At 36.3% G+C, this 19,256-nt stretch overlaps 1 protein-coding gene across 11 annotated transcripts in view; it reads right to left on the bottom strand.

Annotated features, from left to right (window-relative positions):
* HYCC1 (hyccin PI4KA lipid kinase complex subunit 1) overlaps nucleotides 1-19,256 on the bottom strand; it is a 64,140-nt gene that overhangs the window by 5,179 nt on the left and 39,705 nt on the right. For 9 of the 11 annotated variants that reach the window (XM_064675086.1, XM_064675077.1, XM_064675097.1 and 6 more), the window contains 9 exons: nucleotides 18,977-19,056; nucleotides 18,003-18,104; nucleotides 14,168-14,347; nucleotides 11,269-11,349; nucleotides 10,744-10,859; nucleotides 10,315-10,410; nucleotides 8,059-8,175; nucleotides 7,274-7,361; nucleotides 6,634-6,793 (listed from right to left, as the gene is read on the bottom strand). In XM_064675086.1, coding sequence (XP_064531156.1) covers nucleotides 6,634-6,793; nucleotides 7,274-7,361; nucleotides 8,059-8,175; nucleotides 10,315-10,410; nucleotides 10,744-10,859; nucleotides 11,269-11,349; nucleotides 14,168-14,347; nucleotides 18,003-18,104; nucleotides 18,977-19,027 — 991 coding nt within the window. In that variant the 5' untranslated portion in view covers nucleotides 19,028-19,056. Of the gene's footprint in view, nucleotides 1-97; nucleotides 393-6,633; nucleotides 6,794-7,273; nucleotides 7,362-8,058; nucleotides 8,176-10,314; nucleotides 10,411-10,743; nucleotides 10,860-11,268; nucleotides 11,350-14,167; nucleotides 14,348-18,002; nucleotides 18,105-18,976; nucleotides 19,057-19,256 lie in introns of all 11 variants that reach the window. The other 2 variants (XM_064675154.1, XM_064675164.1) reach the window with 2 other exon arrangements.

The raw sequence follows: 19,256 nt of genomic DNA, 5'->3' as shown, positions 1-19,256 counted from the left end.
AATACATGCAATTGTGTTATTACACATGCAAATACATTAACTGCATACTTTAATTCTTGAAACATGCAGCAGTGACCCTTTCAATCAACAGCGGTACCTTAGAGTGCAGCTACAAGTGCTCTGCTAAAACTGCACTCTGCCAGATGAGTTTATTCCATCCTCCATCATTTTTCTTACAGATTTTTGCCTCCTGATTTCTGGCATGCCTTTGCTGTCAGTTCTAGGATCTGTAGCTGTTTCCTGTACTCCCTGTAAATGCTGAACATCATTCTCTGCTAGTGCTCTGCTCTTTTCCCCATTCCCGGTCCTCTCTCCAGCCACACTTGTGACACTAATCTCAGGTATGATAAAGTTGCCCAATTCAGTAGCATCATTACCATTCTCTGGTTGTTCTAGAATTAAAGATGGATAAGAAAAAAACACAAAAGATGTCTGAAACAAAACATGAAACAAAAGCCGATACAGATGACTTAAGCATTATAAATTAAAGCAGATGTACACATATTAACCTCTTGTTAATTAGCAATATTAGCAAGTATGGAATTTTGCTTTATTTCTAAAATTGCAGTCTTCAATCTTCCAGTTATTAGCCTGCACCACATACTGGAAAGGCCCATGCTTGATGTTGCAATATTGACATTTTTGAGGGTCATGAGGCAGATTATCAGAAACCAAGGAACAGCCCATACTTCACTTTCATGACTATATTCTCTGTATCACCATGCTAAAGTGAAGCTTATTTTTACAATGAAATGGCATATCAACTTCATGTATTAATATGCAAGACCAGAAATACACATACAATTTCATTGTGTGGCACAGTGGTCAGCCTGAAACCTAACAGTGCAATGACTAAGCCAGCTCAAGCACACTTTGATTTCCATTTTCTTTCGTCATTTGAAAAAATTCTTTTCAATCAGGAAGATATTTCTGTATACCACGGAAAAACAAGTGAAGAAGAGTGAGAACTACACTATATGCTATATAATTATATATTCTGTATGTGTTATATGTGTATAATATATGCAAACACTATGGCCACAAACTTGACAAGACTAAAAATGCACTAAAAGCACAGCTCCAAATAAAGTTCAACCGAGTCCCTGTGTTTTATTCATAACACAGCTCTTTCAGACCCAAGGATTAAGTAAGGACCACCCAGAGTATCCCAGAAGTTTGCTAATGCGCATGACAGAAGCTGGCAGTACAGACATTTAACTGACAGTATGAAGTCCAAAACCAGAGGAATTTACAATGAGATGATTTTTCACAGCGGCAGCTCTACTGCTCTTTTAACTGGAGGGGATCCTCTCTTCCTCCTGTCCCCTCACTGAGGACTCTTGTGCAAGTACAGTGTACTTTTAGGTCAGGTGGGCTCCAGCACTGGGCTTTTTGCTGGCATTTGTGCTGTCTGCACTGATCAGAACAGAGCCAGAAGGTTATTCTGGTAGGGATGGACATTAGTGTTCCGTGGTGTAAGAGCTATTCCTGATTTTACCTGAAAAGTCTAAGTATCATGAGTCTTTCTAACTAGTAAATGACTAATGAAAATATCTATTTAACAAGTTGCACTATCCAAAGGAAATGGTATTAATAACTGCTGCTACTAGCCACTGAACTCCTGACATTTGGCAGGAAACTCAAGTTAGAACTCTTTATTCCTTCTAACAGTACTTTCTGTAAAAGTCTTCTGCTGTCAATAACAAAGTAACAACTGAGCAACATGAACTGCAATAGTAATAATAATACCACTATCAAATACAGCCTTTTTTCCAAAAACACAGGAGCAGAAAAGTTATTGAAGAGAGAAGATCAATGTTCTCATTGGCCTCGTTGCTCTAACTTCACTAGGGTGAGGAACCTGTGCCTCTCCTATGGCATCTTCAAACTCCTTCCTGCTGTCCCAGAGAGAGGAGAGGGCAGGACAGAGCTACACTGTCAGTTCCTTCCCCACCAAGGGCAGAAAAGCACTAATTATCCAATTCCAAAGAGAGATGACTCAGTGTAGACAGCAGAAATCAGAAAAAGAGGTAGATTTTTTTTGTTAAAGATGCTGTATAAAAGCAATACCCAGTTATTGCTATTTGGTGGTGTGCATTTCCAAATGTAACATCCTGCTGTGATATCAGCACTTTACCCATCACTGCTGCATTCCCACAGCTGTGGGAATAACAAAATAGCCATTACCATAATGAACTGAAGAAAAGAAACCCAAAAATTTTAAGAATTTTACTCATTATAATTATGTCTAGCCTTTTAGGCAAGTGCTGGTAACTACTAACGAAAGGAAATACACCTTTCTTTGAGTTTAACTCAACTATAGGAGGAAGATAATGAAAAAATGGGATATTGGGTATCTCAGTTCCCATTAACACTGTCTACCATAGCATCCTGGGGCAGGATAAGACTACATAATGCATGTCCTTTATAGTAGCATACCCTCCTTCTTTTAAAACTTTTAAGAACACCTAAACCACACCTTCAGCTTCATAGTGCTTGGTTTTGAAGATAATACTGCTTCAACTCTGGGCAACTAGCCTTTGAGAGAGAGAGAGAGATTAATACCCAGCCCATAAGGCAATGTAACAAAAGAGAAAACAAAGGACACTGCTACATAGTGTAGAGACAAAACTTAAATAGTGTAGAGACAAACAAAAAGAGAAAAATTATGCCAGTTTGAATATTAATATGAATATGCCCATAGCAGGTGAAGAAAAATGCATTTGGAGTCACATTTCTGAAAGCTTTGAGTAGTACGACCAATCTTGATACGTGCATTTCCGGATTACTAACTGCTAAGACTTAATTCAAAAGGTATTTCAGTCACAGTCTACCTTATTATTAAGGTTGCCGAGATCATTTACACATTTACAGATTGCACACACAAACTGCCCACTTGGATTGCAATTCAATTTTAACCATCACAAGCTCAAGCTGCACAACAGAGTTAGCATTTTGAATTATTCACAAAAGCATCAAGCTCATATCCCAAAATTAACATTCGTTCCAGATTCTTATAAGTTACAACAATTTTGGGAATTAACACTGTTTAAAAAGAAGACTAAGAAAATTCTCTCCACAGAGAGATTTCAAAGACTAATGTTTCTAAACATTGTGTACTACACGAAAGCCAATTTCTGCAGTGAGGAAAAAAGTAACTTCTTTGCTAGTTGATGTCTTTGTTCTTGTGTTATGTATCTTACCAACATCTGCTTAGCTCTTCTTAAGTCTGTTAAATCACAGTATTTCTCTTACACACACTATCTCTACACCAGAGGTTTTTCCCAAGCAACTCCCTTATATGGCAGTTTGGAAGATTTTACTTTAATAAAGAAAGCACTGATAGGGCTTGCTGCTTTTTTTCCCTAGCTTCCATAAATAAAATTCATTTAAGTATTGATGCTCCTTACACACTGTATGGTTTTTCTGGTTTCCTCTATTTGTGAACAGAAATGGAGATGCCACTTAAGGCTTGAATTTAAACAAACTACAAAGAATTAATGCTAGATCAAAGAGCTAATGTTGATCTTTTTGAAGTTTTATAATTTATAGGCAATCCAAACCAATATCAATAAATAATTTGTTGCTAAACAGTGGCTAGTATCAACTCACTCTAAACACTACCCATTTGTGATTAGATTGATCCATTTTGCAAATCACCTTCACCTTTAGTACCTCTAAAGTATGTATCTCAGATATCTACATTCACAATACCGATTTAATTCTTAAAGTCCTTCTAAGTAACTGCTCTTAACAAACAACTTACAAGGTTAAGTATCACAAGATTCAATGTTAAGTCTACCTTTATTCAAAACTGACTTCAGTTTAGAGTTCTAGCAAAGGCCAGCAAGATCTAATGTCTGAAAACTTTTGTAAGAAACTGAGTTTTTTTAAAAGACAAGAAAAAAATAAAGTTCATGCTTCTCAGCTGGCAATGTGATCCACTTTAATTCTTCTATTTTATCTATTTTACACAAATAGCTAGTGATTGAAAATTGCTGCCCTTGCTTGCCCAAGAGATACGTTGCTTCATCAGATCTCCTGGTTCACATAACATAAAAGGTCAAAATGTGTCTCAGCTGTCTCATCTGGCTTCCTAATCCATTTATACTCATTTTTATTATACCAAAAATAAAAAAAAAACCCCAAACACATTTTTTCCCTTACACCATGAGAGAGAGGAGGTACAAGGCTTGTCATCTAATCTCTACCAACTCCAATATTTATTTTAATTCAAACAATCATCTGTAAGCACAAGTCTTGTTATTCTTTCTGCATGCTGACCCTGAAGATGTATTTCATATCTTTCTTTCATCAAGAATTGTAGGGCACTGAATTAGGTTATTAGGAATGTTGAAAACAGGAGACCATCCATTCTGATTTAAAAAAGGCTCTTCAAGTCACAAACACAGCATTCCACCCCATTTCTGAGTTCTACTATTATTCTCGTTTCCCTTTCACCTTACTGTTATCTGCTGCAGGGCACACTTGTCTCACACATTTTTTCTTGAACTTCACCAAGCATGACTCCCTGCCAGGAGGCAATAACTGTAAAAACTTCTAGATTCTGTATTTCCTGAAAATTTTGCATTCTTATAAGGATGGTTGTTATACTGATTCTGTAACATTTTCGTCTCCTGTTTTTTCTCCTGTAAACACAAATACAAAGGAAATGTTCATTTTAATACACTTGGAATTTCTCTGGATGAACTAGCACTCAGTATCTCTGAGCTGCCTTACTCTCCACCACCTCATTTGGACAAGCATAGAACTAGTCAAAAATAATAGCTAACAAAATTGCCAAGCTTCAGAGGGCATTTATCTATTTAAAAGCTGAGCCATCATACAGTTTTCTTGCATCTGGTCCATAATCCATCCTTAATAACTGTAAGGCTGAAGAAAGAAAAATAAAATGGTCCTTAGCAGCCGTGAGATTTCAATAATGACTTGCTCCTGGATCTCACTAGAGTTAAAAGACACAAATGTTTTGCTCCTCAGCTTTGTCTGACAGTTTTAAGCAGTTTTTAATCAATCGAAAAGAAATTTGTTTATTTTACTTTCCTCTGCTCTTCATCCCCTCTGGCAGCTTACTGTTGGCAATACTACCACCAAAGCATACCATTACTGCTCAGGAAGTTCTATCACTATTTTGAATCATAGAATCGATTGGGTTGAAAAAGACCTCCAAGATCATCGAGTCCAACCCTTGGAAGTCATCTTCTCCCAGCATACTTATAAATAGTTTTCTCAACACTTACCTGAACCTCTTGGTCATTAAAGACAAGTAGCTTGGTAAAATTTTTCTGACTGAACTGTCCATATACTACAAAAGCTCACATTGTACAGAAATTTTATTGGTACCACAAAATCTTCATTGAACCTATTAGGAAAGCACTCTTATCTACACTCACACTCTCAGCCTATCACCAGAAATACAACACCAACAGAACAGGCCATTGCCAATTCTCATCGCTGGTCCAGCAGCTCTTCCCTCATCTGAAGATGGCAAAAATGGTGAAATACAACATTTAGACTCATGAAATCCCTTTTTGATATTTCTGCTTTTGTAGTATATTCAGCACTAATTTTTGTACTTCTCAGCCCAGACCTATGTTCTGCTTTGCGGAATCCTTCATATTAGTTTGCCCGAATGTGCGGGTTTTGGCTGGGACAGAGTTAGTTTTCTTCACAGTAGCTGGTGTGGGGCTGTCTTTTGGATTTTTGCTGGAAGCAGTGTTGGTAAATCGGGAATGTTTTCATTATTGCTGAGCAGTGCTTGCACAGAGCCAAGGTCTTTTCTGCTTCTCACACCATCCCACCAGTGAGCAGGCTGGAGATGCACAAAAAACTGCTGCTCCCAACTGGCCCAAGAGATATTCCATACCATATGGCATCATGCTCTGTATATAAAGCTGGGTGAAGAAGGAGGAAGAGGAGGGATATTCGATGTGATGGCATTTGTCTTCCCAAGTAATGGCTATGTGTGATAGAGCTCTGCTTTCCTGGGGATGGCTGAACACCTGCCTGCCCAGGTGGAAGTGGTCAATGAATTCCCTGTTTTGCTTTGCTTGCATGCGTGCCTTTTGCTTTACCTAATTAACTGTCTTTATCTCAGCAAGTTTTCTCATTTTTACTCTTCCAATTTTCTCCCCCATTCCACTGCAGGGAGTAAGTAGCTATGTGGGGCTTAGTTGTTGGCTGGGGATAAACCCCAACATCAAAACATAATGTTTTATCTCTCTAACATTAACTCCAACTTTTATTCAAGTAATTTAATACATGTGAGGTTCTGTGGTAAAGTTGCTAAATATTTACTTTGCTCCAGGTACTAGAAACTACTTTTCAGAAGAAAACAGGAACATCAGTCTCTTAAAAGAAGCAATAACTGTTTACACTTCCCTTTCACAAAAAGGTTTTCTGTATGTTGTGTTGGTTTTTTTTAAACACGGTTAAGGAAATAAAGACTATACTTCAACTGAACTGCGTTGAGATTCCCACTCACCAGTCAAGAAAATAAAACCTTCCCAAATGCTGCCTGCCTACAAGTAATGAAGATACGAAATAAAAAAATTCTCATTATTATTTCAAAAATGTGTAAAAAGTTGAGATTTCATTGCAAAGTGTGTTTCTTACCATGCCTTTTCCATCTATGCCCTCGGATAGACATGCTAGTTACAGCATTTCTTGATATTCTGGATGAAGTAGGTGTAATTTCAACCTGAATGCATCTTGTACCTTCTTTATTAGATTTCATGGCACCCTGAGGCAGTGAAGCTTTTATTGCATTAGCAACCTAGAACAGAAGAGATGTAGTTAAGTTTTGAACACAAAGATCCAAATTTTAGAAGAATTCTGTCAGGGATTCTTACTACTTTAAGAAGAATACTGTGTGCAACTCCAATTTAAGGTCAAAATGCACACTAGCTTTCTTGCGCAGATTATAAAGAATGCTGGCTGCAATCAGCTCTCAGAACTAATACTTGCCACTTTCAAAACAGAAAGTTGCCTATTTAAAAGATGTGGCTATTACTTCAGAGTTCTTCTGTGCTATTATCTAAGTTCTGAAGACTTAGAAGTGTTCTACTGAAAATAGTTTGTTCATTAGGAAACACGACATAGTAACATTGAAAATACCTTACAGGCGGAGCTGCTCGCACAAGCACAGACACACAGATTTATCAGTTCCTGTATGATGTTGCATCATGCATGTTCACGGGAAGAATTTCCTAGACTAAAAATTCTACTCAACAAAATGTTGAAATACAATACTTACCAGCAGAGGTTCTGGATACAGTTCAAGCTGTGCTCTATACAAAATGTCATCCATAGCTTTACGAGCCAGATCCCATTCTCCATTATAACTGCAAAGGTAAATATATATGTAATAAGATGAACCTTCTTGGTCACATAACCTTCACAGATCTAGTGTTCCTTGAGAGCTCAATTTAAAGGATTTGAACTACTTGCGTTCTTTAGCATGAACTATTTATAGCATCTATGGAGAAAAAGCTTTATTTTCACTGGCCATGCCAAGTAGTTTAAAAATTTTATTATTAGCTATTGATCAGCTAGTCATGAAATATTCTGAAACTCAAACAGGATTTTCTAATATTCCTGCACCTTTTGAGTATCCCTGTATTACTAGTCTCTAATTATTTCAGTTAGCAAGAAAGCTTCACACATTGACATAACTATCAAAGGGTAGATGACATCAGCATTTCAGAGAAAAAAAAAACTCTTTTCCTCAACTCAACTGATGTCAGAACTAAACATGCAAAACTGTGGACAGTCAACAACGGTTGGAAAAGGTTTTTTAAAATATTTTATTCACACCAGCAGTTGCAACTATCAAGTGCTGTTCTAGTCATCCTTCCCCAGTATGACACAGGTAACTTCCGCCAGCTAGCTGGAGAACTGACTCTTCCCAAGGACCTTACTGCTAGACACAGCATCTGTCCACTAGAAAATGAAACACCTCCAATGTAGCATGCCTAAACAAGTATAGAAATTAGGCTGACATTTCTCTACTTTGTATGCATATTAAAAAAACCAACTTACAAGGCATAATAGATCCCTGTTAGCATTTGCACCATGAATTCAGATGAAACTGGAATTCTACTGTTGACCCCCTTGTACTTTCTCACTTGTTGGCGAGGATATCCACAGACACAAATTCTAAAAAAATCACGCATTTGTCATTAGCAAATAATGTAGAACCATCTTTGTAGTTTATATAGTTTCAATACTTCTCCAGTATTGATTAGTTTTTAGAAGCCCTGAGTTATTTTCTCTGAAAAGGCTAGAATGACATCAGCTTCACAGTAAGGTATGTTCTTATGAAAAGAAACTTAGTAACTGCAAAAAATCTGGATTTACAATTAGAGATCAGCACAAAATATTTTGTGCTGTAATTTTCACATGTACAGCTTATGTTTGTAAATAAGAAGAAATAGATAATTTTGATTCTTTAGAAAAGTCATAAAAATTCAATTAGACTTATTAGAAGAAAGCACATTCACTGCAGATCTTCAAAAAAAGCCCCTAAATTTGACATCACTCAAACCAATTAAAGGAGTTATTTTATATAGCCAAATAGCAGAATATTGATTCTACCACATCCAAGCAGGACACTGAAAGATATTCTGAGCTTCTGAAACATATTCTAAAATGCTGTCAAGGTGAGATTTTCAGTAAGCAGAGAAACATGGATGACAATCCTAAACATCCACTGGTCAGATTATGTGACTAATACATCTGTTCTAGAACAAGCAGCAGTCACAAGTATTGAGGCCATGTTACTGAGAACACAGCTGCGTTGGGCAGGGTACATCTCAAGGATGAAGGACCACCGCCTCCCTAAGATCCTGCTTTATGGTGAACTTGCCACCAGCTGCCGCAAGAGAGGAGCCCCAAAGAGGAGATACAAGGACTCCCTGAAACAACATCTCAGCCTTGGCCATATTGATCAACATGACTGGTCTACTCTGGCCTCAAATGGGGAGGTCTGGAGACACACCATCTATAACGCTGGTGCTTCCTTTGAGAAAGCACGCAGGATCACTTTAGAGGAGAAAAGATAACGCAGAAAGAACCGTGTCTTGCAGATTATACAACCTAAAGAGTCTTTCTGCTGTGCCTTTTGCAATCGGATATGCCTATCCCGTATTGGTCTCATTAGCCACCAGTGTGCTTTTAACAAATGTGGATAGAGCCTTCCTAAATCTTCGTTCATGAAGCCCAGCCATGATGATGATCCAAACATTAGACATTTTGAAGTAGGAAGACTTGCTTGCATTTACTGGTAGCTTACTTTTGGAGGCTTTCAAAAAATTATTTATTCCAAATATAATCAAAACCTAATCAAGCAGAATAAGCAACAGTTCCCTTTGCACAATCCTTAGCTTCTAAATATTTTCTACCTTACATTTTAGAGCAGTTTATCTACCAAAGATCTTGTAAAAACTCTTGTAAATATTGCCAAGTGCTCCAAAGTCTCTGGCCTCCTTTGAAGAGAAGAAAATCTTACAGACATCCATTGTCATGTTTTGGTTGTGTGAGGAACCAAGGAACTACAACTAGAAAAAAGGTGCTGTAGTTGACTTCTAGGTCTCTTTGGTTTCCCAGAGAAGGAGACCATTCTAATTTTTCCCTTAACCTTAAGTCCTTTCAAAAATCCAGACACAGACCTGTTTACTATCAGTTCTTTCCCTTTGAAAGGATAAATTGATCAAAAAAGAGACACTGTAATTAAAGCTGGGGTGGGCTTTTTTTTTTTTTCATTTTGCTTCAGGGTTTGGTTTTTTTTTTGGCCCTGTTATTTTGGTTTTTATAAACCAACAGCTGATTTTGGAAATACACAATTTATCTGTAAAAATGGATTTATTTCTAGTTTCAATATTCACTATAATTCCAAGAAAGTTTCAACTTGAAGAGCATTCAAATATATTTAGTAAACTTGCAATGCGAAATTTAACACACTTTTAAAAGACGTTTCTGGTTTTCTTTAGTTAACACAACTACAACTACTGTTATTAAGAACAAATAGTTCATTTTATTTGAACTCTCCACTAAGGGGAGAAGCTTAATCTGCATATAAACCAGGTTATTGTTTCCCCACTTTGAGATCCCAAAACAAAGTTATATAGGAGATACTTTGAAAGCAAATAATGCATCTGTAAATACTTATGAAAAGAAGTCAAGTTTAAAAGCAGCCTTTGGGAACACAAAGCTTGTTTTCATAAAAAAAGAAAGCCAAACTGATTGCACTTCAAGTTGAAAATGCCATTTTAAGTGTAAACAGCCTACAGAAATTACCTTGAACAAATTTGACACAATGACTGAAGAGACACTGCAGGCATGTAGCTTAAGGCAGCATTGTAACAGAGCAGAAGGAAAGTCAGCACTTCAAACCTAGGATTTATAAGAAACATCAGTATTACATTACTGATTTTATTTTTTAAGAGGAAACAAGTTTATATGAAAATTTCCAAGACTTATTTAAACATATTTGGTACTTTGTTTCAATAAAATTGACAACTGAGTAAGCTTTTCCTCTTCATGTAGTAATATGCCCTGCTAGTCTTTCTGCATCTACATTTACATGCATTTAAAAACAACAAAACAAACCACACCACAAAACACAGCTTAACACCTATCCACCTTCAGTCTACAATTATACTAAAAATTAGAAGAAGTTAAGATCCATTATTGATTCTCAAGCAAAATCCTATTATACAATTTCACCTGTTCTGCGCTGTAAGCATCTCCCTTTGAGGATGAGGTCCACTGTACACAACCCTGGACAAACCATGCTGAGACAAAGCTCCTTCAGTGAGAGCTATGGAGCCAATGCTGGAAGGCTAAAGGAAAAAGGGTCACTCAAAACATGTCCACCCCAAATCTTGTTATAATGCAAGTAAAAATAGACAACGATCAGCATAGCCATATTTGTATATAAATTTTCAACAGGCTTAAGATTAATTGACTGCTTAGCTGTCTTAGATTTGAGAAGTCTTTTTACACCAGATAAAGCATATGGTTTCAGAATAGAGAAAAGATACAGTTGGTGCACGGATACTATGCAGTTATGACTATTCAGCCTTGAAGAAGCCTCAGAGACAGTTACCAGTACTCGGAAGTCTGAGAAACATGTTCCTATGTCACCATGCAACATGCTAAAACTAATTTTCACTTTTATTCTTAGCAAAGGGGCTCAAAGCACGCTACCTTCCCAATCAATAACAACTTCACTTTGTGTATGTTACTTACTTCATGATAGACTGAAGGTTTGGACAAAGACGGAATTGTGAAACTCAGCACTTTGCTATGTCCCTCTTTGTCAACTATCTCCTGAAAAAGACAGAAGATACCAATGGTTACACTGTACTGCAGAAACCAGACACCCAAAAATGTTAGATATTATTATAGGGAAAGATAGGGATACTATAAAAATTTGAGCTACAAGCTAGAAATTATCTATTTGCTTTGTATCACAGTGCATTTGGTTTGTTTCTGAAAACTATTCAAATGACTTAGCAAAGGGCCCATGCATTTTGCATACATAATCCACCTTAAAAACAGTAACAGGAAATCTGAGCATGTTTAAACAGCATTATCTTTTTTTTAATTATACACTATTTGCTAATTGTAAAGGTTAGTGCTCAGTAATTCTGTTCTGAAAACTATTTAACCATCATGTAATGACTCTACGAGTAATTTGTTTTTGGAAATATTACAGCTCTGGAATGAATGATTGCAGCCTCATATGGTTTGACAATAGCAGACAGCATAGCATTTGCAAAAGCCAAGTCTGTTAACTCTCTCTAAGTATGGAATTAAAAGAAGCATGGATGCAAAGCCTTGGAGAAGCTACTGTCTTGAAAGATGCAACCATAGCACTATGCTGGCAGACTTCTCACTCCTATAAGTTAACAGAAAGCAATGGGTAAGGCAAAACAAGATGTGATTATGTATCACAGAAGAGCACTGAAGTATTTCAAGTAAAAAACTTTGGAAGATCCAAAGCAGGCTTGATCAATAACCAACACCACACACCAGATTTTATTTCTTCGTCTCTAAATTTCAGCAGTAGATTCCACATATCCAGAAGTATTGATTAGAGAGAAGCTTCAGTGTCTCCTATCATCCATATGCCTTGGAAGGCTGAAGGACTGACTTCACATAGTAATAATTAAAACTTATGTCTTAGAAGTAGAATATGAAGCAGTAAATGAAGAATGAAAAGCATCAAAAAGGCATACAGAGCTGTTCCTTCTGAAAAGCTACACAGCTCCTCCACTCTCCACTTATACTTTAGTTTTCAATATTGCTTCTGCATCAATATGGAAAACATTTTCCTCAATATACAGGAGAAGAGTAAAGAAGCTGGCCACACCCAAACTTTTAAAATCCAAAAATAACAATATTTGTATTCTTCATTCTAATCAGATTTATAATTAAGTTTTAGGAGTACATTTCAAGATCTGAAGCATATTAAAAAAGCCTGATACCTTTTTTGCCAGGAAAGCAAAAAATTTCAACTATGTGCACTACTATTGTTATGTGTCTAAGCTGAAGGTAGAAAAAAACCAGTTCATGATCTCAAGGTTCAGCCACAGTAATTCCATGCCCCTCACAACAGAATGAATTTAAAATTATTCTGAGCAATACTTAATTTTTCATTTTCCTTCAGTAAGAAACTGCAGGATTCCTACTGAACATGTTAATTCCCTCAAGTTTCCAAAAGCCACTATATATATAATTTACATAAGAATTATTATTTGTATTAGGTTACATATTTCCTCTTGTTTTTGAAAACAAAGTAGCCGGTTAAAGAGAAAAAAAGTATCTAAGCAGGTCACATACTACCTTTTCAATCTTGTATACTGAAGAACAACACCATCTTGATTGTTTAAATTACAAATTTTATATGAGTAACGTGGCATTATTTTGGCATAAGCATTCATTCTGTCTTAAAGCAGGAGAGGAAAAAAGTTTCCCAAAGCCACCTGGATCTACAGCTTCCTACAGAAGCTTGTGGTAAAATTCTTACAACTTCAAGCAGCTGGAGATGGAGTGCTAAGCTACTAATTGAGAAAGAAACTGTTCATAGCTAAGAGAAGATGTTACTGGACTAACTGGTTTTAAGATTAACTGTAAATGTAATCTCTTCTAGGAGAAAAACAAGTGATTATAGCCATATCCATCAACCATTTTAGATGACTTCATAATGGAAATATAGGAGGGAACTGACTTAAGGCATAAGACACATCAAATGCTTTCCAGGAGTGTTCTTGTCAGATACAACTAAGCACGCAGAAAGCACACGAAGCCTGTACTCTGCACCTAAAGAGGAGTAGAATATAAGGGCTCAGGTCTTTTTAAATGGATTCCTGGGTGAAAAAAAGGTTTTCACTTGCTTGGTAAAGACACTTGTGATTATTTCTAGAAGGAGGATAGCAGCCACCTTCTCCAGATTTTCAGAATGGGAAGAAGCGACCAAGTTCATCACTCTTTTCACTTCCCAAAAAGCCTTCCTAGAACATCCAGAACATACAAACCACACTGACAAGAATGCCAGTGGATATAATTACACTGAGTTTTTTATAATAACCATAAAAATACTAAAATGTGAGGCTCTTATAGGTTCCTTATTAATTCTGTTCTTCATAGCATTAATTTAGCAACAAACAGGATATTTTCATATAAAATATTTTCAAAATGTCAAAGTTATTTCAAAATGGAGACCTTTAATTTCTAAAAGCTGGGTAATCTGTTCAGCAGTCAAATACTAAGAATTTGTTGACAGTTAGGGTTTTTTGTGGTTTTAGTCAAGATAGTCAAAATACTGCGGAAAATATGGGCAACCACTTCAAAAGTAGTGACTCAAAAAGCTCTCAAGCAGAATGTGAATTTAATAACCACACAAAGAAATTAGTAACAAAAAAATTAAGAACCAGAGAAAAAACAGAAAAAACATTGACCAAAGAATAAAAGCTCATGTTGCAGATTTCTGACACAGACACCCATTTGAAGTGTCAAAATGCAATACTCAATCCCTTCATTTCAATTCTGAAACAAAACTGTTAGTTATTCCCTAGTAAAACATTCCATGGTATCCCCGGAAGCACACTAATATTTTAGGCCTGAATTACATACAAATACTAACCAAGTTATAAACTCCCAGGAGAAGAGCCTCTATGCACCCACTGCTCTGCAAATCTCTGCTGGTTGAGACAGCAAGATAGCACCACATCAATTCTGGCAGAAACTGCAGCGTAAACCGTAGCAACTGTTCCTCACCACTGCGATAGAACTCAAACAGCTGATGGCAAACCGGCTCCAGAAGCTGAAATAGAAGTTCCAATTGGGAATGAATAAAACATTACAAGAATCAGCAATTTTGTCTGGATTAGTTCTTTAGATAAAACTGTAAACTGATAAAAATTCCATTTTACTTATTAGGCAATGACTGATACAATAACTGTCCGACTCACATTACACAATTTCCATCCTTATAGCATACTTTTGGATGATAAAAGTAGAGCCACCCATCCCACATGAAGAAAGAATTACAATGGCCGCTTTTGTTCATTTTTTGCTCACTTCCTCTGGCCTCAAAGGCATAAATAGAGGATACTTGTTATCACATACCTCATACCATGCTCTCAATATCTTTAATATACAGGAAAAGTACCTGACCTAAAGGTCTTGCTATTCCAGAACTCCAAGAGCATACACACAAATTGCTGGAAGCTTTTTCCCACCTAGTGAGAAAAGCTGCGTAACACTTAAATTCCAAATATTACAATAACTAAGTAATTTTCCCACTCTCATTAAAATCTTCTAGAAACTTCCATGTATTTATACGTTTGAGACAGAAGTGGGAAGCCTCAAGAGTAATTTTAGAATCAAATTTGTTAAGCTGGATGTAATATACTGAACTGGAAGTAATACATTGAGCTAGATCAAGCTAAAAAAAGACTTAAAAACAATTAAGCAATCAGCTTGCATTGTATGTCTTGATTTAATATGCATTCTTGTGCTACCACCTACCTCTGCTATAGGATGAAGCATTGTGTTAACCATCATGCGTCAATGTATGGAAATTAAGAAATTTCCTAATCCAAGTAGAAAATACTGTTGAAAACAGTAAGCACTTTCAAAGCCAGATGAACTACTAAATTCAGTTCTGCTGTTTGTCTAGGTCACACCTTCAGTTTTATTGGAACAAGTTTTCAGAAAAGTAAGAAACCCAATTCTATATTCTGCCCTATATTGCAGCAAAGGAGGCAAAACCACCAGATCATGCTAGAAAAAAATCTGCTTGCTTTCCTAAGCTTTTCCTCCTGAACAAAAAGTTGCGTCAACATTTCTTACCTCATAAAGTTACTTCTGAAACTGAAAGATCTTAGCAGGTTTTGGCTCTTTTTTAAGAAGTAATTTGGGACAATCTCATCCATTCAAAAAAAGGAGGAACTTTTAGCTTCTGACAGATATAGTTTCACTTTGGAAAAATCATATGTGAAAAATCTGTAAGTAATCTAAAATCTACAGGAAAAAAGCCATGCCAAGCTGAACTAGTCATCAGTTTTAAGAGTATAGCAAAGATCTTTCTAGAAAACTTTACCAGCAGAACTACTGTCCATCTTCAGCTTACATATTTCCCATAATTTGCTTACATATTTCCCATAATTTGCTTACATATTTCCCATAATTTGCATGCTTCCCATAATGAAATATGAGTTCTGAATGATGTGCTTGAAATTTAAAAGGCACATAAATAGCTATGACAGGTATCCATGTTTACACCGTTATCTCTGTTGAGACAGCTTTGTATCAGCACATTTAAATGCCTAATCAGTACAAAACCAGATTTTCTTCCTCGAAATGCCACCACATGCTACAACCTAATATCAAAATGCACTAATGATTGTTGCCATTTCAAGATATCATTTTACACCAAGCACTCCTAAAAAGTATCTAGACTGAAAAATATTTTAGTGTTAGAACAAAATGTCCAAGCAATTTCATCCCTCTTCCTTTTAAGCTGCATCCAAATGTGTCACACATTCCAAAAACTATTTCCTAATGCAAATGTCTGCATGGCTCCTATCTAAAAGGACAGTGACAGTGAAAAAACAAACCTCACATATTTATTTATTATTGTTGGAGTTCTGAGTCAATTAGAAGTCTTTTAAATCTTCACGTCTACTGAAGACTCTCCTTTTATTGAATTACATTTTTCACCTAGCAGTGGCCCAGGAGCTCAAAAGTAAATAACAAAGTCTTTACTAACAAAGCTACTATGAAGTGGATATTGAACAAGCAGTTCATTTAGCTCAAAAATGGATTATTAATTTTTGGAAAAGCAAACCAAAATAACCCATATGAAAAGTAAACATGAACCAACAGGAAAATGCAGTTACAGATGCAAATACATGTGATTACTTTTCAAATGCTTAAAAAAAAAACAAACATCCATTCCCCAAAACAAGATAATTCACAATTTTACAGTACTGACAATTATATTAGAAGTACATATATTCAAAGGTGTACAAACGGGGTTGTTTGTCCATTTTTAATCTCAGCAGTATCTGTAGTGTTCATGCATTAATCCTCCCCCCTTGCAATACATCCGTGAAGTAAGAAAGGACAGCACATACCCCACACTGTATAGCAAGATGCCATTACACAATGCAGCTAACAGATCTCAAATAACAGTTGAAAAATATTACTTGTCTTTTTAACTGCTAGTCCGTAATTATTTTCACAATGTGGAAAGCTCCAAGTAACCCTTTCCACAAAGGGACAGCTACTTGGAGAATGGTCCAAATGAAGACTTTAGAACTTTTTACCAAGGCAGCACAACACAGTGTCAGCACTGGTTTTTCATTTTAATTCAAAGTCTCACTAACAAGGAAATCCTCAATACCTTGCCCCTGGAATTATCCCAACAACCTTTTCAAGCAGAATTTGCAGTAGCACCCTGTTACTAAAGTCCCTGAGAAACCTAGCGATAGCCAGAAGTAGTAAGAAATCAAAGAACATATGAAAATATTAATTTGGCTATCAACAGGGAGACTCAACAGATTAATTTACATGTTGATGTGCATTCTGAAGACCAGACAGGCTTGACTCAGTAGTTGGAATAACTCAGAATGCCTTTCTGAGCAGCAAAGAAAAATTACATTTCTTCTTTGCTGGATAACTTGAGAGTTTCACTATGAGCATTCTCTCTAAAAATGTATATACTGAAAGTGTTTTATCCTCTCACCTTTATTGCTGGCATAATCTCAAACTTTGAAAAGGTGCCTTATTGCTAGGCCTTTTCAGAAGAGGAAATAAGGACTTGTTGCAATCTTAAAATAATAGACACAAGGTTTGCTGGACCATAGAAAGTGAGTCAACACACAGCTAATCCCAGCTCAGTATGTTCTGAATTCACCCAGACACTTTAAAACAAGGGTAGTCATGGGATATGGAACCTATCCTGGTACAAGTACTGTGCAAATCTGCCCTCCTCCCCCCCCCAGTTTTTTTCATATTTTCCATTATTTCAGCAAGGGTACATCCAATTTATAAATCCATGTATTTATACTGTATGTATTTCAAACAACAACAAAAGGATCACAAATCTATCTTTGTTCTCTTGGGCTGTAACAGACAAGCTTCTGACATCTATAGATTCACATTCAATTACAGAAAGAATTCTGTCAGACTCAAACATCTCTTCAATTCCTTAATATATTTCTCAATTCTATATCCAAGTCCTGAAGTCCATGAGTGGGATCTACAAATTCAGCTATGATCAGGTTACAAAACTTATGATTCTCTTTTTCCATGATAGTATGTCATTGCTAAGAACAAACATTTTGAAGGAAACTCTTCATGTAGTTCTGTAGTTCACGTAGTTAGAACACAATTAACTAGCATGCAAGGTCTTATTTTTATTCTGCTAGCGTTGTGCCAGCCATTTTGGGTGAGAAATCCAATATACTTACTTCACTCTGTGGATCCTGAATTACTTTATAAAGAGATGAAATCAAAGCAGTCTTGTCTTTCAAACTGGCAGCATAGCTGGATATGGATGCTTCTGGCAGTGTCTGAAATAAAAATATTATAAGCAAGTTTATCACTAAAATATAACAGCTATTTCCACAACAATTTTTCATTGCAAGTTACTATTTATCAGAGTTTAACTATAAACTAAAACTTGTCTTGTAAAGAAATCCTTACTATGGAAATCGTTGCCAGAAGACACACTGCATCCTATCATTTTGCAGTTTTATACAGAATGTAATGACAGTGGATGGCAAAATAGATTAAAAAACCAAGAGTTTCAGAAGTGCAACCTTCACTGAAATTTCACTTGAAATGTCAGTACCATGAAACTTAACAGTTTTCAGATCCATACTTCAAGGAGTTCTCAAGACTGACTGTAAACAGGCAGTGAACATTATTACCAGATACAGTTTACTCTGCAAGAACACAAATTCCAGTTAATGCAAACAGCTCTTCTCTAACACTAAACGTATTTTCTGCCAGTACTTAAGAAGGTAAAAATCTAATATTTTTAACAGCCCTTTGGAAGCTGTATATTTAAACTTAACATAGCTCTTACAGTACTTACCTGCAGTCCTTCAAAGGAGATTATACTCCACTATACAGATAGGAAAACACATTCCCAGTGTACCTAAGCAGACCAGTAGCAAAACCTATAGTCAAGTCTAGTACTCAAACCAACAAAACCATTCACCTATGATACACATTTTCACTGCTCTGTATCAGGAAGTATATCATCCTCCAGGAGGCAAGGAAATAAAAAAATCTTTTCAAGCAGACATTTGTATTTATCACACGATCTCAGCAAAACCCAAGGTTACTATTTTTTGTTTTCTACAGGAATCAAGCAGTCCTGCATACTGCTCCAGCAGCAATTCAAACACTACTGACAAAATATATGAGAAAGTATTACCTTAAACTCTGATAACCACTCCTCCACAACCCCAGTATCCACAGCTAACATCTTCCAACATCCGTTTCCAAACCTTCAGCCTGAAAGAGCAAGAAAACAGAGTTTGTGGAAACTACAGTCACTGCATTAAGCAGATAATGAGAATTAAGTCCCTGTGAATGGTTAAAGAATCTTTTCATGCTTTTACTTGTTAACATTTCACATGCTAACATTACTTTGAACTTTTATTCTACCTCACTTATGCAAGCTGCTGGAAGCATTAAACACAGGAGTCTTCACA

Source organism: Pseudopipra pipra, chromosome 1, assembly GCF_036250125.1.
Source record: "Pseudopipra pipra isolate bDixPip1 chromosome 1, bDixPip1.hap1, whole genome shotgun sequence".
Taxonomy (NCBI): domain Eukaryota; kingdom Metazoa; phylum Chordata; class Aves; order Passeriformes; family Pipridae; genus Pseudopipra; species Pseudopipra pipra.
This window is presented reverse-complemented; position numbering and strand designations above follow the sequence as displayed.